General features: G+C 46.8%; 1 protein-coding gene across 1 annotated transcript; it reads left to right on the plus strand.

Moving 5' to 3' along the window:
- The first annotated feature begins 206 nt into the window (after positions 1–206).
- Positions 207–14,720, plus strand: LOC113636528. The gene is made up of 6 exons (XM_047801010.1): positions 207–257; positions 7,079–7,393; positions 9,145–9,420; positions 9,516–9,839; positions 9,913–10,044; positions 12,621–14,720. Exons 3-6 carry the CDS (start codon positions 9,147–9,149, stop codon positions 12,938–12,940), a joined length of 1,050 nt encoding a protein of 349 aa, XP_047656966.1. The 5' UTR covers positions 207–257; positions 7,079–7,393; positions 9,145–9,146; the 3' UTR covers positions 12,941–14,720.
- Positions 14,721–21,432: the final 6,712 nt, after the last annotated feature.

The following is a 21,432-nucleotide window of genomic DNA, read 5'->3' on the forward strand; positions in this document are numbered from 1 at the left end:
GTATTTTGTTTTCCATAAAATAAAAAAACTTTGGGTGGACAAATTCCTGCTCATTGCTGATGCCGCCTGAGCTCAATAGGCACAACATATCAAACCTTGAGGTGAATGGGCTACAACAGGATAAGAGTACAGACTCATACAAACTAGTGTTACTAATAAAATGGACAGTTCTGATTGTTCTGGAGTTCTGGCTTCATGAACTTCCTCTTCTTTATTTCTCTCTACAGTCGGTGTTCTTAGAGCTTCTCTGCTGGCTGGTAAGTCTAATTTTCATTTAAATCAACTTACTTTTCTCTCTAGATCAGACATCCAACTCTGAAAACTATAAACTATAGATAGCAAAGGTGCATTAAACAAAAGTAGGTGTGTTTAGCAACATTTCTATTTTCTTACTCCTTAATTAAGTGTACACAAATCTCCACCTCCTAGAGCTAGAGTTAGCATTAAAGCTAGAGTTAGCAGGTGGTGGGTTTCTTAAAATAGTAATGAACTGAATTTGAAAGGTATTAATACTGAGTTATATTAATGATATAATGCAGATTATATTTCTTATTCATTATGTGAAAGTCCTGAAATCATTATCGATAAAGGATTAGACATTAGAGAAATGGATTCATATGAGGGCAAATGCTATAATATTCTATACAGTAATAAGATTCATTATGCTTAATTAACATCATGAAGTAATTTATACTGATGTACGTGTCCCTTAGTGACACATGTTTCCAGATTGCATAGGAAACCCTTCCAAAATCCCACTAAGTAATGTGTCCTTGTTTTACATGAGTTAGTGTTGAAAACACAAGATTAACTATCAGAGTTGGTCTTACCTTGAACACAGGTGTCCTTCGAAGTCCCTCAGTCTTCTAACAAGGATCCTCTTTAAGTTCTTCTGCTTACTCTATTGTTTGAATCTTTAAATGAAGGCTGACTTAGACCTTTTTGTCATTTCATGGTCCTCAAAACGGGAGGCCTTGTTTTTATTAAAAGTAGTGTAATATACTGTAGATAAATGTGTGTAATATATGTAAAGTAAAATAAAAGAAATTTACAAATGAAATCTCCTTCAAATAAACAAACATTATTAGAATAAGTAAAAGTAATTAAAATGCAAAGGTTATAACAAACCAAGAAAAACTCTCCAAGTGTAACATGCACAGCTTGTTTACACTAGAATGCACACACAATGTAATTCAAGACAAGCTTTTAAAATTTCCAAGGCTTTCACCAATACAGCATTCTTAGTGACTTTAAAACCAACATTACTTTCCATTCCTCTTTCCCAAAACTGGTAACCCTGTGGTCAGTGACCAGTTGTATTCTTTATGGTATGCATTACTTTCAAAAAGCATCAGCTTGCAATGATATCATCTTACTAACTAAGTCCCTCCCCCATGAGTGTTGTGGTTTCCCTTTATAGATTACTGTCAGCGGTATCTTTCTGAGCACTGAGGGTTGCTTTTTTTTTAAGAGCCTACAAATAGCATACTCAGCACATCTAATCTTTTAACACACAAGCAATATTATTAATTATAAATTAATAATTTAAAAGCAAAGAAAGAAAAATAAATAAAGAAAGAAAGAAAGAAAGAAAGAAAGAAAGAAAGAAAGAAAGAAAGAAAGAAAACTTAATCATTTTAATATTCTTGATCTTGATCCATTCGTCATTTCTGTCTTGGTATAGAGTCTGATTCTTTCTCATCCATTGATTTCTTCTATGGGAATATGAGAGCAGGGTTTTGAAGTTGGTTCCCTTTCGAGGGAACTCAACGCTGCGTCAGTGCTGATGCTATGGGAATGCTTCTTTGAGGAAGTTGTGTCTGAAGCTCTGTGTGCAAACATGCCATTTAATGGCTCGGAAAGGACACGTGACGGAGTAATTACTCGCCAGCAAGTCCATATAAGGGCATCTACGTCACGCTGCTCCAGCTTTCTTTGTCTTCAGGAAGCGCTCTGTGTATGTGTGTCATTTGTCTGTCTGTCAAGTGCAGGGAAAGAAAAAATAGGGAAAGACTAGGCAAAATGTTACAGTCTAAGCACTTTAAGAGATGCGTGCATCCGTGCCCCCGCTTTATCACGGCGGGCGACGCGCATTCTCTTAGTGTGGTGTGTTTGGGAGAGGAGCATGCCCGGTCGGCTCTCGAGGGAGCCGGCTGCGTGCATTGTGAGGGATTCCCTCTCCGCACGCTCCGATCCCGCCTGGCTGTATTTTCAGCTTCGGCTGAGCCTCGTGGTTCGGGTCCTGCGTCTGCCGAGGCAGCGCGGCGGCTTCAATCATGGGGTTCCCAAGTTGAGTTAGTGGAGGCGGAGCAAGAGACGTGTGTTATCCTTTCTCTTGCCCTCTCCCCTGACTCCGATCGCTCGGTTTTGCATTCGGGAGCTCGCGCTGCGATTTCTCCCAACCCGGAAGAGAGCATGCTGCTTTCCGCGTCCGGCTCTGAGGAGCTCGATGTCGAAGGGGAGGGGCTTTCCACCTCAGAACGGCCGACGCAATCAGTCGCGTTCGAGGAGCTCCTCAAGGTAATAACTCGGGCTGTTGAGAAGCTGAATTTAGATTGGCCTGAGGAGGTTGTTGGTGTCGCCCATTCTAAGCTGGACGACCGCTTTCTCACTTCAGGCCATCAGCCACCTGCACGCAGGCGTCTGCCATTTCTTCCAGACCTCCATACTGAGGTATCAAGGTCTTGGAAAAATCCCTTTTCGGCGCATGTATTTTCTCCAGCCATGTCAGACTATTCAGCCATTATGGGGCTTGAAGACCATGGGTATAGAACGATGCCGAGGGTTGAAGAGACGCTGGCCAGTTATCTCTCCCCTGCATCGCCCACATGGAGAAAACCTGCCCTTCCATCCAAGCCATGTAGGACCACTTCGGCCATTGTGGGTAAGGCCTATGAGGCAGCGGGTCAAGCGGGTGCAGCACTGCACACCATGGCGGTCTTGCAGGCCTACCAGGCTGATCTGCTAGCAGAGCTGGATGGCGGTGAAGGGCTGGGACCTCAGGCGGTGTCCGAGCTCCACCGCGCCACTGATCTCGTGCTCCGTGCCACGAAGCAGACGGCCCGCTCTATAGGCCGTACTATGGCTGCGCTGGTTGCCACGGAGAGGCACTTGTGGCTTAATTTGACGGGCATAAGGGAGAAGGATAAGTCCTTTCTCCTGGACGCCCCAGTTTCACCTCAGGGCTTGTTCGGTGACGCAGTTAGTACTGTCGTCGACAGGCATCAGGAGGTGAAACGCCAGTCAGCGGCGTTCAAGTAGTTTCTTCCTCGCCGTGGGGAGCAGCCTGGGCCATCATCTAGCCACCCCCCCTCTTCTAGCTCACTCAGGGCAGTGAGAATAGCTAGTGTGGCGGCCCGTGCCCCCCCATCTAAAACTAGGGAGGCCGGTTCACATGCCCGGGCCCGGACCCGTCCGGTGAGAGAAGACCTTAGGTCTGTCCTCTCAGCCAAGCGGGCCACGAAGGAGTCCTGATGCCCGAGGGCAGGGGCTCCTGGGAGCGCCCTATTCAGAGACGCTCCCCCTACTTCCAGCCCGGCCGCCTTTGTCGTTTCGGGGGCAGTGGAGCCTGTGTCGGCTCCCCTTTCTTGTGCGGATCTTCCCGGGTTTGCGCCTGACGGTGCGCTGTTTCAGGGCACCCGGGAGGTCTGCACAAGTTTGACACCACTGTCAGGCAGCCTGGCAGCATGGAAACTTCTGCCAGGGGTGTCTCAGTGGGTCCTGAATACTGTAGAAAAGGGGTACAGGATCCAGTTTTCCTCCCGTCCTCCGTGTTTTCAGGGTGTGTTGCCCACAAATGTGGGTGGGCTCCAGGCGGTGTTCCTCCGGGAGGAACTCCTCTCACTTCTGGAGAAAGGGGCCATAGAGCATGTTCCCCTCCCAGAGCGGGACTCCGGCTTTTACAGTCGATATTTTGTTGTTCCCAAGAAGGACGGGGGGCTGCGTCCAATTCTGGACCTGCGGGCTCTGAACTGTACTCTGAAGACTTACAAGTTCAAGATGCTCACGCTCAAGATGATCGTGTCCCAGATCAGATACGAGGACTGGTTTGTCACGATCGAACTCAAGGATGCTTATTTCAACATAAGCATTCTGCCGGAGCACAGGAAGTTTCTCAGGTTCGCTTTCGGGGGCGAAACGTACCAGTATCGTGTCCTTCCCTTTGGCCTAGCCCTTTCACCACGCACGTTCACGAAGTGCATGGATGCTGCCCTGGCACCATTGCGTCTCCAGGGCATCCGTGTACTGAACTACCTGGACGACTGGCTCATTCTGGCCCAGTCAGAGGCTATGGCAGCCAGGCATCGAGATGCTGTGCTTGCCCACATGAGGTCCTTAGGACTCAGGCTGAACCCAGGAAAGTGTGTGCTTTCTCCTTCTCAGAGAACCACCTTTCTGGGGGTGGTTTGGGATTCCACCACGATGCGGGCACATCTGTCTCCCACTCGGGTCCTCCATCTTGTCAGCGGTGAAAGCTATTTGGCTAGGCCGCAGCCTCTCTGTTGCCGAGGCACGGAGGGTGCTCGGCCTCATGTCAGCAGCAGCCAACATTATTCCTTTGGGTCTGCTTCAAATGAGGTCATTCCAGCTCTGGCTCAAGGGGGCGGGCTTTCATTCTCGCGGGCATCCCCTCAGGGTTTTACGGGTTACGCGCCGTGGGCTTCGTACCCTCCTTATGTGGAAAAGACCCCGGTTCTTGGCCTTGGGTCCCATTCTAGGGGTGTGTCACCGTCGCAGGACTCTTTCGACGGACGCCTCGCTCTCGGGCTGGGGCGCAGCCTTAGACGGCCACCCGGCCCAGGGTCTATGGGAGGGCCCCTGTCTCTCATGGCACATAAATTGTCTGGAGATGAGGGCTGTGTTTCTAGCATTGCAACACTTTCTCCCGCACCTCAAGGGCTGTCCTGTCCTAGTGCGAACAGACAGCACCGCGGTGGTGTCCTATATCAACCATCAGGGCGGTCTGCGTTCACACCCCCTGTTCAGGTTGGCGTGGCAGATTTCTTTCGCTAAGAGCGGTTTTTATACCAGGGTGTGTAAATCGGGAGGCAGACTTCCTGTCAAGGCAGGTGCTGAGGCCCGGGGAGTGGCGTATTCACCCTCACGTGGTGGAGCGAATCTGGCAGATTTTCGGCCGGGCGGAAGTGGATTTGTTCGCCTCAGAGGAGTCGACCCACTGTCCGCTGTGGTTCTCCCTCTCTCACCCGGCCCCGTTGGGCCTGGATGCCCTGGTATGGACGTGGCTGAGGCTCCGTCTGTACGCCTTCCCCCCGGTAGCTCTGCTCCCGCAAGTCCTAGCCAGAGTGCGCCATGACCGGGTCAACCTTCTCCTAGTTGCCCCCCGTTGGCCCTCTCGGGTTTGGTTCACGGACCTAGTCTCCCTCCTGAATGGCACTCCATGGGAGGTTCCCGTCAGGAGGGATCTCCTCTCTCAGGCGCAGGGGGCTATTCTTCACCCCCGCCCCAAGATGTGGAAGCTTTGGGTCTGGCCCCTGAGGGGGACCAGCTCCTAGACGCAGGCCTCTCAACTGAGGTGACAGAGACTCTGCTAAATGCTAGGGCTCCCTCCACTAGGAAACTGTATGCTCTGAAGTGGAGGCTTTTTCGCCTTTGGTGTGACGAGCACTCTCAGGATCCAGTTCACTGCCCGGTTGGTACAGTGCTGGAGTTCCTGCAGTCTTGCTTTTCTCGGGGCCTGTCCCCGTCTACTCTAAAGGTGTACGTGGCTGCAGTTGCCGCGAACCACGAACCTGTGCTTGGGGCCTCCTTGGGTAGGCACCCTTTGGTCTCTCGCTTTCTGCGTGGTGTCAGGCGGCTGAGGCCTTCCTCTAGGCCACGCCTTCCTTCATGGGACCTCTCTGTGGTCCTGGAGGGGCTGCTGGAAGCCCCCTTTGAGCCCTTGGAGTCAGCCTCTGAGAAGTTTCTGACCCTGAAGTCGGCTCTGCTTCTTGCTTTGGCCTCTCTCAGGAGAGTCTGGGATTTGCAGGCTTTGTCGATCGCCCCCGTCTGCCTAGAGTTTGCCCCCGGCATGTCCAAGGCTATCCTGCACCCCAGGCCAGGATATGTCCCTAAGGTGCCCAGGATGGCTGGATGTCCTATCATCCTGCAGGCCTACTGTCCCCCGCCCCATGAGTCGGCGGAGCAGGAGAGGCTGCACTTGCTTTGCTTGGTAAGGGCCCTGAGGACTTACGTCCACCGCTCTAGCTCGTCGCGTAACTCCTTCGCCCTTTTTGTCTGTTTTGGGGGCCGGAATAGGGGTAATCCGGTTTCCAAACAGCGCCTGGCGCACTGGGTGGTGGAGGCCATTACTCAGGCCTATGAGGTGCGCGGTCATGCCTCACCTCTTGGCATCAGGGCCCACTCCACTAGGGGTATCGCCTCATCCAGTGCCTTGGCCAGGGGTGTCCCCATTGAAGATATTTGTGCTGCGGCAGGATGGTCCTCTCTGCACACCTTTATCAGATTCTATGACCTGGACTTGGACCCCACTCCAGGGTCCCAGGTACTGCGGGGCCTATGATGTGCTGTTCCCAGTCTGCTCGTGCTCTCTCACGGCCTCTGGCGCAGTCATCGACCGGTGCGTGGCGGCGTGGGTATTGGCATTCCCATAGCGTCAGCACTGACGCAGCATCGAGTTCCCTCGAAAGGGAACTACACCAGGTTACGTATGTAACCCGGTTCCCTGAGAAGGGAACGAGACGCTGCGTTGCTGGCCACGTCCCAGGCATCCGTTCGCGCTTCCTTCAGACAAAGAGAGCTGGAGCAGCGTGACGTAGATGCCCTTATATGGACTTGCTGGTGAGTAATTACTCCGTCACGTGTCCTTTCCGAGCCATTAAATGGCGTGTGTGCACACAGAGCTTCAGACACAACTTCCTCAAGGAAGCATTCCCATAGCGTCAGCACTGACGCAGCGTCTCGTTCCCTTCTCAGGGAACCGGGTTACATACGTAACCTGGTGTAGATTTCATTGATAAGGTTCATCTAATGAGCATGAAGTTAACAATTCATTTCCTTCATCATCCATACTACCCACCATTATCACAACAATGAACATGCTTTCTGATGTTTGTTTTAGATGGCACTAACATACGACTCGCTGGTGGCAGCGACTCCTGCTCTGGTAGAGTAGAGATCCTGCATAATGGCCAGTGGGGAACAGTGTGTGATGACTACTGGGACCTGAATGATAGAGAGGTGGTGTGTAGACAGATTGGATGTGGTAAAGCTGTCACTGCTCATCAAAGTGCCCACTTTGGTCAGGGATGTGGTGAAATATGGCTGGATGATGTTGCTTGTTTTGGAAATGAAAGCACCATCACACAGTGCACTCACAGAGGATTTGGAGTAAACGACTGTAACCATGGTGAAGATGCTGGTGTTACTTGCTCAGGTAATTAGTTTTATATTATGACTTTGTCATCAGTGTTATTATGTTTATATTGTATATTCTGTCATTTTGGCATTCAGATTGGAGAGCTAAAATATTATACAGAAAAATACACCTCTTTTATTGTTTGCCATCCAGTAAAGCTAGGGGTGAATGCTGTTATAGGATTATTTAAGTGATTTATACAATAACAATCTGACATCAATTATTTTTCTTTGATTAGTTAACAGAAGACACATCATACAGTTTATTTATTTAGAGTAACATTTAATGATGTGGAACATCTTTTTAATTTGAGTCCTGTTATTTACATTAGAGATGAGATGATATAGAAATTACAGCATTAGTACAAAGACATTATTATAAAGCTGTCATAGAATATTAATTACTATTTGTGGAAGTTCAACAGTGCTGTGGGTTTCTGAGCTGTTGTACACCGATCAGGCAAAACATTAAAACCACTGATATGTGAAGTGAATAACATTTATTATCTTGTTAAATTGGCATCAGAGAGATATTTTAGAACAGTCAGCTTTTCACGGTGATGTGGGAAACATGAAAAGCAGGCATGAATAAGTGTCTGAGTTACTTTAATAAGTAACTTTAATATTTGTGGCCAATTGTGATGTTTAGACAACTGGATCAGAGCATCTCCAGTACAGCAGGTCTTGTGGGGTTTTCACTGTATGCAGTGTTTTGTGATATTCATGGGGAGTGAAGGCTAGTCTAGTCTAGAAATGTCTCACTGTGCATCTACATCTTTTTAGAAAATAATTTTTCATTGAGTCAAATTAAACAGCCATTTCTTATTACATCTTTTGTGTCCTGCACTTATCAGGCTTAAATATTTTTGTGTAAAACCTGCATGTTAAACATTGTGCCTTGAATGCAGTAATTTTCTGGTAAAATGTGTAGAAATGTAGTGCCACACTACATTTTTTACTGTAGATACCTAACACATATTTGATTGTTCGGTTGGGACTGTGTATTGAATTTTGTTAGGATATTTAAATTAATTATTTATCAGACTGAACATTTTAGTTTGTTTCTAATGTTATTTCTTTTTATATCTCAAGCTAACTGCTACAAACAAAAATAATTTATAAATAAAACTTCTGTCATTTCATATATTAACTCAGTCTGAGAGGTCAGGCTGTGTATATTTACATAGCTTTTCTTTCTTCTCTCCCTCTCTTTGGAGCGGCAATAATAGTCCTTAGAAATAAATTTGTTAACCTATGAACAGAGACGAGGTGGTGGGTTTCTTAAAATAGTAATGAACTGAATTTGAAAGGTGTTAATACTGAGTTACATTTAATAATATAATGCAGATTATATTTATTATTTATTATGTGAAAGTCCTAAAATCTTTATTGATAAAGGTTTAGAAATGAGAGAAGTTGATTCATATGAGGTCAAATGGTATAATATTCTATACAGTAATGAGATTTATTCTCAGTCTGAGAGGTCAGGCATATTGAATCAATATTCATTTCAGTCAATATTCCCGCATTGGTCAGGGAAGTGAACCAACCTGGCTGGGTAATGTTCAGTGTAAAGGAACTGAGAGCTACATAGATCAGTGTTCACACAGTAGATTTGGAGTAAAGTACTGTGGAGGTCATGCAGATGCAGGTGTTGTTTGCTCAAGTAAGTTCTTGTTGTTTATTTGTATGTATGCATTTATTTGTGTTTATTTTGTACCCCTTTTAAAATGAATACATTTACAATATTATGAAACATATTTCTTTAAGACATGCAGAGTCCAACACTGACTCGGATCTCCCCAAACGCTGTGGTTTCACCTGGAGAAGTCCTGCAGTTCAAATGTACCACACCCAGTCCATGCATCTCTGTAGACTTCAGTTTGTATAAAACTGGGAAATTGATAAAGAACCAAACTGCAGAGACTACAACAACATTTACTCTGACTGTAGATGCCTTACATCAGGGTCAGTACACCTGTGACTACTCATACAAGGAAAGTAACTCTACATCATCTAGGAGCAACTCCATTAACATCACTGTAGGTGAGTGATATTCTCTAGACATTTATTCAAGACACATTAATTGGCTAATAGATTTAGATTTTAAATCCTGACAAATCAAGTCTGTTTTCTTTTAGTGAACTTGCAGCAGCCAAATATCTCTTTCATTGCTGCTAATGGATGGTACCGCTATGGGCCTGAAGGACCAGAATTGATCAAGGGCTATGGCTTCTCCATCATCTGCTCCACTGACCCTCAGTATGCAGGAGGTTCCTTCCATTTGGGCTTTAGTGGATCCAACACCTCCAGAATTCAGTCAGCTGTTAACCACTCAGCTGTCTTCCTTTTTCCCGAAGCAGATTTTGATCATCAGGGAAAGTACAGCTGTACTTATGAAGTTAAAGTGTCTTCACATACCTTTAACTCCATTGCCACTGAACCCCTTTTTGTTGCTGTGAAAGGTATATTAAAACGATGTCTATTTTTTGTGTTTTGCCGTTGAGTATTTAAAGAACTTACTGATTTATCGTTCAGCATCTCTAGCTCCATACATTGGTATCGGGGTGACAGCAGGACTGCTTCTCATCTTAGTTCCAGTCATCATTAGCTTTGTGAAGTCACAGAAAAGACAGAAACTTCAGAGTGACACAAAGAGAGATTCACAGCGTGAGTTATCAAAACTCAGAAATGTTTCAATGTATTAAAAAAAATCAATTCTAAGATGGAACAAGTATAATTATGTTTTACTCAATAATGTTTGTACATTATCTTACAGCTGACTGTAATTTATGATCATTTTTCTGTTGCACCAACCTAAACCAAAGCTTCCAAGGGGTAAAGTCCATATAAATAGATATTTTAAATAGTATGTATTAGTGACATGGTGAAGGTTTATGCAAGGGCAAGTTTCTTTAGTATCTTTGAAAGTCCTAAGCTCAAGAAAATTAACTCTAAGTGCCACTAGCATGGGGGCATGGTGGCTTACTGGTTAGAACTTTTGCCTCACACCTCCAGGTTTGGGGGTTCGATTCCCGCCTCCGCCTTTTGTGTGGAGTTTGCATGTTCTCCGATTTCCTCCCCCGGTCCAAAGACATGCATGGTAGGTTGATTGGCATCTCAGTGATGGGTTAGCACTCCGTCCAGGGTGTATCCTGCCTTGATGCCTGATGATGCCTGAGAAGTTCGGATAAGCGGTAGAAAATGAATGAATGAATGAATGCAGCTAGCATGCTAATACTGTAGCACAGACTATGTCCACACGCTGACTGAAAATACTATGAGGTTTAAATAGCAGCCGCACAGGTGTGGAGCAACCCCTGCAAAGTTACAGTACCCGTGCCCCTAGGAACAGCTCCTGATATAACCATGACTGCAGACTGGTTCCAGTATGTGCTGTGATCGGACCCACAAGTGTGCGATTAGCCACATGTGTTCACCTCTGGGCAGCTGCCGGCAAGGCTGTTCTGGCCTTCTGCCAGACCTTACAACACTGGGCCACCATTTGTTTGGCTTCCAGGACCCCTAGCTCTTTCTCCTTAGGGTAAGGTAGCCAAACTGGCATTCAAAAGGTAATATGCCCAAAGCCGAGTTTGATAGTGTTTTATGTACATTCTCTACCCACATTACATGTTTTCCCCATGTTGAGGGATTGTTGATCATTCCCTGACACACTGGTAGGCCAGTGACAAAGTAAAGGGAAAGTGAGGCAATGGACGCATTGGTATGGGAAGGGTTTGAAGTAGACCATGTGGATGGGTTTGAAGGCTCCTTGTTCCGGGCCACGCTATAGGTCGAACAGCTGTTGGGGCTCCTGTTGGAGTGCCAGGTGGACCACATCTTTCAAACCCCAGTGCAGTGGGTCTGCGAATTTGAGAGATGGAATTATGGGTTAGGGGTCCTCTGCTGGACAGCACATCTGATTTAATGTTCTTTGACCCTTTTTAAATTTAAATGATATGGTTTAAATGATAGAATGAAGTTAAACCAGAAAAAAGAACAAGGACCACCTGGCCTGCCATGGATTAAGCCACTTGGCCTGCTGAATATAGGTCATGTTCTTGTGGTCTGTGAGAATGAGGAACAGATTCTTGGCCTTCTATAACCAATACCTCCACTCCTCCAAGACCAACTTGACAGCTAGGAGCTCATGGTCCCCTATGTCATCATTTCTTTCTGGTGCCATTGGCCTGTCAGAGAAGTATGCACAGGGTGCAGCTCCTTTTTTGGAACCAGATTGTTGGGATAGGACAGCTCCCACACCAATGTTGGAATGTCTTCCTGTGCCTCGGGTGTCTGTACAAACTTGCCCAAAATTTTCTTGCTCAAAGCACACAGTGGACTGATCAGGGTTCTCAAACTCTTCACAAAATGCCAGAAGAAGTATGTACAACCCAGAAACCACTGGACTTCCCCAAACCAAGGTGGGCTGAGGCTATTCCCTGACTGCCCTAGACTTAACAGGGTTCATACTCATCCCTTAATTTGATACGACAAAGCCAAAGAAGGAAATATTGCTCATGTGATTTCTTTAGCTGAAGGACCCGGTGAACATGTGCCATCTGCTCCTTAAGGGAGCTACTTAGGATTCAAATGATGTCAAGATAGGAGAACACATAGTGGTTCAGTGTCTCCGTGAGAGCCTCATTGATAAAGTGCTAAAAGACTGCAGGGGCATCACAAGATACTCATAGTCAATAGTGTAATTAGTTACTGAGTGGGCACCCTGGCGCATTCAGAGGAGAGGAGAGGTCAAAACTGCTTTGTAGTGTGGCAACCATGGGGTCGTTTTGCGGATGATGCTACCACACTGCCGTTGCCCCTGCCAGAACTTGCCTGTTAGTAGGGCAACCATATAAGCTTTCTTATCCCTCTTTGTAGGAAACTGGAGGGTTCAATTTCCAATACAAGGGAGCATTGCATGCAGAATGAATGGGTTAGGGTTAGGGTTGCCAAGCATTGTTGCACCTGCACCATTACAAATTATAAAATAATAATAAAAAAAACCTAAAATTAATAAAAATTATATTTCATTGTTTAATTCATAAAAAGTTAAATATTGCAAATTTCTGATGCATAAAAATACTAAAAACATTTAGGATGTAATCAACATCGTTGATTAGTTTTGTATAACAGCACAACACAAGTGTTTTTATGTATTACTTGAATTATTCTTGTGGAAATTGAATTTTTATCTCAAAAATTATCTGTAAACTTGTGTGTATTTTGTCACAATTAATTTGTAGGTGCTAAAAAGACATATGAGTGTCACCAAGCAGAGGCAGAAACCATTTTCTACCAGAAGGATGATTCTGAGGACTCGGATAATGACTACATTAATGTAGAGGCTGAACAAAGAAGTGATGCAGATGATGACTATATTAATGTTGATGCTGAGGAACAAAGACATGATTCTGAGGACTCGGATAATGACTACATTAATGTAGAGGCTGAACAAAGAAGTGCTGCAGATGATGACTATATTAACGTTGATGCTGAGGAACAAAGACATGATGTGGACAATTACTATGAGGATGCAGAAATTTGTGAAAACTCTGTAGGGTAATGAGGAAAACTAAATGATTATCCAATGATGGAGGTACAGACAAGTGCAGGCAGCAAACAAAACAGAAACTAATACAGAGAGGCAAATTGAAAGGTGCTAAATTGGTAGACTTATAGCCAGACTTAGATAGACTCTGTATTATAAGCAAAAGGTGCTGCATCAATTTAGTTAAGGGGTGTGTAAGGGATTTGCAATTATGCAAGCAAGTTATTGTAAGTTTCCTTTCATTCTTGTTTCCCTAAAACATTTCTTTTCTCAATTCAGTCTTGTTAGTTACTATATCACATAAAAGGAGGAAAAGATGTGGTCTGTTATCTTTTTTTTTAAACATCACTAAGACCTGTCAAAATCAAAGTCACAGTTTATTTTTAAAGCACTTTTTTTTAAAAACAACAAGTGTTTGTCAAAGTGCTGTACATACAAAAGGAAACATGTTCATAAATACAAACACATAGAAACACACTTAAGACACAATAAAAGAAAGCAGCTCTCACATGGCATCGAAAGTCAGTGTCATGACTCGGGGCAGAAACGGACCCAAACGCAGGATAGCTCAAATCAAAGTGGGTTTATTAATGCGGAAACACGAAACATGAAATAGACTAGACAGGACAAAGACAACAGTGTATTCCGCGCTGCACAAGGCAACGCGGCACGGTTATATAGACGAGGTAATGACTATGGGAAACAGGTGTGTGGAAACGGAAGGAGCAGACAAGGGCAGGGCAGACACGTGACGAAGAACATAAGCACATGCACGTGGCCAAAGTCCCGGCTGAGTCCTAACAGTCAGACTGTAAAAATAAGTTTTCAGGCAAGACCTTAGTGCTCTTGATGGAGCATACAGATTAATCAAATCTGATAAATAACTTGGTGCTGACCCATTAATCCTGAATCCTATAATGGTAGCCGGTGAAGAGACGTGAGAATGGGAGTGATTTGTTCCCGCTTTCGTAACAGAAACATCTGTAACAGAAGTTTTTTTTTAATAAGAATAATTTTTATATCTACTATGTTAGTGCTATGATCAGTGGCACCATAATTGTTTTAGGCTCAACCAATGATGTGCTTTACATGTCCTGTAGCTACACCCTGACCCCAACACAGATTGTGTATCTCTACTCTTATGGCAGGTTGAAGTTGTAACCTTTTTATCTAACACACTCGAAATGTTGAACGTTCACTTGAATGTTCATGTACGGACTGTATTTTTTGTTGCACATACAATGCTGGGAACTTGATATACACAAATGTACGTACTTTGTATGTTAATGTGTCCTTGTGTTCTAGAAACTTCTATGCAATAGAATGTTTATATTGGGATGATTGACTGCACAGGTTGTGTGAATCCCAAGTTAGATAATGAAGCTGGTGGGGGTGGAAAGACGTGGGAACAGGAGAGGTGGGAAAGAGAGAAGCGGGAAAAAGAAAACGATGTAATGTGTCTGAGAGAGATGTAGTGACCTCATATAACTCAGATAATTATTTAATTTGTTTATACTTGTTTGTGTGTTTATTGTTAGACAATTTGTTAAAAAATTATAGTGATCCCATACTTTTGGTGGCATGGTAGACACAATTTTTTTAGTGTTTAAAGCTAAACATTTAATTCACATTTAATCTTGATAAGGTGTGACATTGTCTTAAGTAGAAGTTAGTGAACCTTCATCCCAACTGTTATATTTCATCCATTTTTACTTAATGTGAGTTTATAAATAAGTGGTATTTTATTTTGCTCACTTATTTTGTTAATAAATTCAATTTGTGTTCATCTTTAAAAGTCATTCTGATGTTTGAATTTGATTATTAGTTTTTGGTATTTTGTTAGTGTAGAGACACATGGGACTAGTAGGAAAGTTTAACCATGCTGTTTTCTGCTGGGGCACTGGTATTGGAATAAAATTTCTAAAAGCATTTCTTTACATTAAACTGGATGGGAAAACTCACTTTAATAAATGTAGTCTAGACAAGTGCTTCTGATACAGTAGCTGTGATATTTACTGTGCATTGTAACCCACCACAGAAAGAGGAACTGGACCAAGAATAAACTCCACCTCTTCAGATGCATGGGAAATAGAATGAGGATGCTGAGGCTTTGCTTCAGTTTAATGCTTTGTAAATTCAATAATTTTATCAATGAATTTTGCTTGTTCTTAATATTAAACAAATCATAAACAAAAAAAAAACTCTAAATACATATCACAGCTAATCTTTGCTAGCTGATGTGCTGATGAGTTTGTATAATTAAACATTAATTAAGGTATAGGTGTAAAATCCGAGAGCCAGAACTAGAACTTGGGTGTCAAGTTTTTATTGTTATTTTAATCATATATAGCTGACGTAGTACATAGTGACATGAAACAGGACCACCTCCTCTTCTCAACTTGAATGTGTGTGTATTCTGTGTAACATTTTGTATACATTCCTCAACTCACTCTCTCTTTGCTTCTTTAGCTTCTTGTTTCTTCAGCTTTAAAATAGTTCTTCATCATTACTTCCTCATTCCCACACTGACTTTAAAGGCTCGTGCTGCAGTGAGCGGTTCTAGACAGACCATGCAGGCAGCAGCAAAATAAATGCAGTTATGCTACCATCTAGTGTTGAAAGAAAGATTGACATTTTTTAACAGCAATTTATACTGACATACATGTCCCTTAGTGACACATGTTTTCGGATTGTGTAGGAAACCCTTCTACAATCCCACTAAGGAATGTGTCCTAGTTTGCACGGGTTATGTTGACAACACAAGATCAACTATCAGAGTTGGTCTTACCTTGAATGCAGGTGTCCTTCGAACCTCTGTCTTCTAACAAAAGTGTCATGATCAGCACACCTGCCTCACCTCCGCACCCACAACGGAGAGAATCGTCTCCGGAGTACTAAGCGCTCCCGGACTACACTTCCCACTACACCCCGCTCAGCCTAATCAGTGCACCAGCTGTTCTCTATCAGCTGGCGCACTTAAATAAGCAAACGAACTTGATCCCATTGCGAAGTCTTGATTTGCTGCGGCTATCATTCTGAGCGTTGTCTGATTATTCCTGTTTCTGGTTTTTGATCTGTTTCTGTATTTTGCCTCACGACTGATTTCTGCCTGCCCTGACCTTTTGCCTGTTGTTCTGACTACGTTTTTGCCTTTCCTACACTGTCGTGTTTACCGGTACTGAACTCTGCCTGTTGTTTCCGAGATTATATATTAAAGCTGCAAATGGATCCTCAGTCTTACGGCTCATCATTACAGAAGACTTCGCCACCAAGCGATCCAGCAGCCGTCTCTCAGCTTGCCACCCAGCTCTCCGCTCAAGCCCAGCAGCTCGCCGGACACCACCAACAACTAACACGACTTACCTCGCTCATCGGAGAGCTCGCTGCGGCGTTACAAGGTCTGCGAGGCTCCGCTGCGGCTCCGAACCCTCCGGCACCGGCGCCCCGTCCGCCGACCGATCCAATCGCGACCCCAGCTGTCACCAGCCCGCGGCTCACGTTTCCGGAAAAGTTTAACGGAGATCCTGGAAAATGCGGAGGTTTCTTAATGCATCCGGATCTACAAGCCGAGCTCGCCTGCCGTGATGAAGGGAGAGATTTGACGGAGTTCATTGACCTGTCCATCCGCATTGACAATTTGATGCGGACACGTCGACCTCCTACGCACACCGCCCGACACGTGCACGAGACACTTCGCACAGCCCGACCGGCGGACCCCGAGCCCATGCAGCTTGACGCCACGCACCTCACGCCTGAGGAGAGAGCAAGACGCTTCCGCTTCCAACTCTGCCTCTACTGCGGAGAAGCCGGTCACAGACTGGCCGCCTGCCCCAACAAGCCGCCCGGCAGACGGAACACATCGGTGAGTCCTGACCCGCTCATTCCTCAATCTTCGAACTGCGCGGTAGTACAAGTACAAGTTGAAATACGGGGGAAAATGATTAATCTGTCTGCTCTAATCGACTCCGGCGCCGCGGGCAATTTCATGTCAAGGGAGTTTGCGCAAGCCTATAACGTGCCAGTGACCCCATGTGCTTTTCCTTTGGCAGTGGAGGCGGTAGATGGCAGGCCGCTCAGTGAGGGCCACATCACGCACATCTCCAGGCGTCTCCGGCTGCAGGTGGGCCCTCACCATCAAGAATACCTGCCTTTCCACATCATCCGCTCCCCGCGTCACACCCTCATCCTAGGCTTCCCCTGGCTCCAACTTCACAACCCCGTCATCTCCTGGAGAGACCTGCACATCTCAAGCTGGGGCGAAGCATGCCACCGACACCAGCCACTGCCTCCGAAAACCCCACGACCCAGCACCACGCTCTCTGTATGCTCCACTTCCACCACCTCTAAACTCCCAGCGGAATACCAAGACCTTTCGGCGGCCTTCAGCAAGACTCGGGCCACCGAACTGCCACTGCACCGGCCCAGTGACTGCGCCTTAGAACTTCTGCCTGGATCCACTCCACCCAGAGGGAGAATCTTCCCGCTGTCGCAACCAGAGACGGCAGCCATGAAAACCTACATCGAGGAGGAGCTCCAGAAGGGCTTCATCCGACCCTCTGTCTCCCCGGCATCCTCCGGGTTCTTCTTCGTGAAGAAAAAAGATGGAGGCCTCCGCCCATGCATTGACTACCGGGCGCTGAACGACATGACAGTCAAGTTCCGGTATCCTCTTCCCCTCGTGCCGTCGGCTCTCGAACAGCTCCGCCAGGCCCGATACTTCACGAAATTGGACTTACGCAGCGCTTACAACCTCATCCGGATCAGAGAGGGGGATGAATGGAAGACCGCCTTCTCGACCCAATCAGGCCATTATGAATATTTAGTCATGCCGTTCGGCCTTTCGAACAGTCCCGCGGTGTTCCAGTCATTCATTAATGACGTGTTCCGCGACATGCTGGACCGCTCGCTGGGTGGTCGTATACATCGATGACATCCTTATATATTCAGAGACCATGGAGGAACACACCCAGCACGTGCGGGCAGTCCTTAAATGTCTCATCCAACACCGTCTGTACGCCAAGGCCGAAAAATGCGAATTCCACCAGACCTCCACGACCTTCCTAGGCTACGTCATCTCAGCCGAGGGGGTCGCCATGGACGACTCCAAGGTGCACGCAGTACTACAGTGGCCCCGACCACAGAGCCTGAAGGAGTTACAGCGCTTCCTGGGGTTCGCTAATTTCTATCGCCGCTTCATCCGTGGTTTCAGCACGATTGCGGCCCCGCTCACCTCTATGACCAAAAAAGCATCCACTCGGCTTACCTGGTCCCTTGAAGCTATAACGGCATTCCGGCGCTTGAAAGCGAGCTTCACCTCAGCTCCCATTCTCCACCACCCGGATCCAGACCGGCCGTTCATAGTAGAGGTGGACGCCTCTAATACGGGGGTGGGAGCCATACTGTCTCAACGCCAGGGCCCGGCCAACAAGATGTTTCCGTGTGCATACTTCTCTCGCAAGCTATCTCCGACGGAACGCAACTACGACGTGGGGGACCGAGAGCTGCTAGCCATGAAGGTAGCATTCGAGGAGTGGCGGCACTGGCTAGAGGGCGCGGTACACCCGTTCACCGTGCTCACCGACCACCGGAACTTGGAATACCTTCGCGCCGCCAAACGCCTGAATCCCCGTCAATCGAGGTGGGCCATGTTCTTCACGAGGTTCAGATTCACGGTGACCTACAGGCCGGGGACCAAGAATATCAAGGCCGATGCCCTGTCCCGCATGTTCCGTGAACCCGGCCCGGACACAAGCCCTGAACCCATCATCTCCGAAGCCCACATCCTCGCGCCCATCCAGTGGGACATTATGACGGAAATAACCCAGGCCAACGCCCACACACCACCACCTGCCAATTGCCCTCCATCCCGGACCTATGTGCCCAAGAACTGGCGCACGAACCTCCTGGAGCTCCTACACTCCAACCCCAGCGCCGGCCATCCCGGCGTCACAGGCACCCTACACCTGGCTCAGAACCAGTTTTGGTGGCCGACTCTAGCCACAGACGTGCGCGAATTCGTCCGAGCCTGTGCAATCTGCAATACCTCTAAGCCCTCTCATCAGCTCCCCGCGGGCTTACTGCTTCCCCTGCCCACACCTCAACGCCCCTGGTCCCACATTGCAATTGACTTTGTCACTGACCTTCCCTGTTCCAACAACCACACGGTTATCCTCACCGTGATCGACCGATTCTCCAAGGCCTGCCGTCTGATCCCCATGCCGAAACTTCCCACAGCCTTCGAGACCGCGGAGGCATTGTGCAACTTTGTCTTCCGGTACTATGGCCTGCCTGAGGATATCGTGTCCGACCGCGGTCCCCAGTTCACCTCACGAGTCTGGGCGGCATTCTTCAAACAGCTCAACGTGAACATCTGCCTCACCTCGGGGTACCACCCGCAAGCCAACGGACAGACGGAACGGCTGAACCAAGATCTCGTCCGGTTCCTACGCTCCTACTGCCACGATAACCAGACCGACTGGAGCACATACTTGATGTGGGCTGAGTATGCTCAGAATTCTCTCCTCAAACCCGCCACGGGTCTAACCCCATTCCAGTGCGTCCTGGGATTTCAACCTCCTTTGTTCCCCTGGTCCGACACACCCTCGGACTTACCGGCCGTTGACGAGTGGTTTCGTCGCAGCGGGGACACGTGGAGCGCGGCGCACCGGCAGCTACGGCGAGCCATTCGCAGGCAAAAGACACAGGCCGACAGACGCCGCCGTGAGCACCCCGACTACCAACCCGGACAGTGGGTCTGGCTGTCCACCCCGCGACCTCCGCCTCCGTCTGCCCTGTCGTAAGCTCAGCCCACGGTTTGTGGGCCCATTCCGAATCATCAGACGGATTAATCCAGTCTCCTACCGCCTGGCACTACCCCCGTCATACCGCGTATCTCCCACCTTTCACGCCTCACTGCTGAAACCCGCGGAGAGACCACCGAGAAACCCAGAAACCTCCGCCGAACCACCAGCACCCCTCTTGGTCGACGAGGGAGAGGCATACCAGGTCCACGAATTGCTGGACTCCAGGCGCCGACGGGGCCGCCTGGAATACCTAGCCGACTGGGTGGGGTACGGCCCGGAAGAACGCTCCTGGGTCAAGGCAGGGGACATCCTGGACCCTTCACTCACCACTGACTTCCACCTACGCCACCCAGACAGGCCCGCTCCCCGGTCTCGTGGTAGACCTCGACGTCGCACACGTCCTCGCGTCAGGAGCCGCTCGCAGGGGGGGGGGCTCTGTCATGATCAGCACACCTGCCTCACCTCCGCACCCACAACGGAGAGAATCGTCTCCGGAGTACTAAGCGCTCCCGGACTACACTTCCCACTACACCCCGCTCAGCCTAATCAGTGCACCAGCTGTTCTCTATCAGCTGGCGCACTTAAATAAGCAAACGAACTTGATCCCATTGCGAAGTCTTGATTTGCTGCGGCTATCATTCTGAGCGTTGTCTGATTATTCCTGTTTCTGGTTTTTGATCTGTTTCTGTATTTTGCCTCACGACTGATTTCTGCCTGCCCTGACCTTTTGCCTGTTGTTCTGACTACGTTTTTGCCTTTCCTACACTGTCGTGTTTACCGGTACTGAACTCTGCCTGTTGTTTCCGAGATTATATATTAAAGCTGCAAATGGATCCTCAGTCTTACGACTCATCATTACAAAAAGATCCTCTTCAAGTTCTTCTACTAAATCTATTGTTTGAATTTTTAAATGAAGGAGTCAGACTTAAACCTTTTTGTCCTTTCAGGATCCTTGTAATTGGAGGCCTTGTTTTTATTAAAAGTAGTGCAATATAGATAAAATGTGTGTAATATATGTAAAGTAAAAAGAAAATTAGAAATAAAATCTCCTTCAAATAATCAAATATTATTAGAATAAGTAAAAGTGTTTGTTCTATGATGCACACTTGTGTTTGTTCTATGATGCACACAGAGTATAACATGCACTGAGCTGGTTTACATTAGAATGCACACACAACGTAATTCAAGACAAGCTTTTATACATTTCCAATTCTTTCACCAATATGGCATTCTTACTTCAGATTGTGAATTTGTGCAAAACATTAACTGGTTTCTCAATATCCTTTTTTGCTTTCTTGATGATGATGATGATGATGATGATGATGTCACCAGAGTAACAACCCAACATTTGGCAAGCAGGGAAGTTAATAGCCACTGCCTCAGCACTTATTTGGAACAAACGAATCATCACTGTACCTGTGTGCAATACCTCTTCACAAAATAAAACAGATATTAAGATGCTTAAAAGACTTCCATGTTTCACTTTGACTATGCACGCGACTTGCACAGAATCTCGAATCTCAACGTGTTTCGGCTTCCTCTGAACTTCCTTTCGGTGTTCAGTAAACGTGAACATGACCATGTTAGAACACTGCCCAAAAACTATCAATGCCAGCGAGCCACATCATCTCACACGTCTTAAAGCATGTCAATGTGACACGGCCTCCAGCACAACGACATTGTCTTCTGTTCTCTTCTGATTTG

Source organism: Tachysurus fulvidraco, chromosome 15 (genome assembly GCF_022655615.1).
Source record: "Tachysurus fulvidraco isolate hzauxx_2018 chromosome 15, HZAU_PFXX_2.0, whole genome shotgun sequence".
Lineage (NCBI taxonomy): Eukaryota > Metazoa > Chordata > Actinopteri > Siluriformes > Bagridae > Tachysurus > Tachysurus fulvidraco.

Excerpts from the sequence above, each read along its gene's own strand:
- LOC113636528 (XM_047801010.1), top strand. The coding sequence starts at position 9,147 with ATGCAGAGTCCAACACTGACTCGGATCTCCCCAAACGCTGTGGTTTCA. Across the intron at positions 9,421-9,515 it reads CTCCATTAACATCACTGTAG|TGAACTTGCAGCAGCCAAAT; the intron begins GTGAGTGATATT and ends GTTTTCTTTTAG. Across the intron at positions 9,840-9,912 it reads CCTTTTTGTTGCTGTGAAAG|CATCTCTAGCTCCATACATT; the intron begins GTATATTAAAAC and ends TTTATCGTTCAG.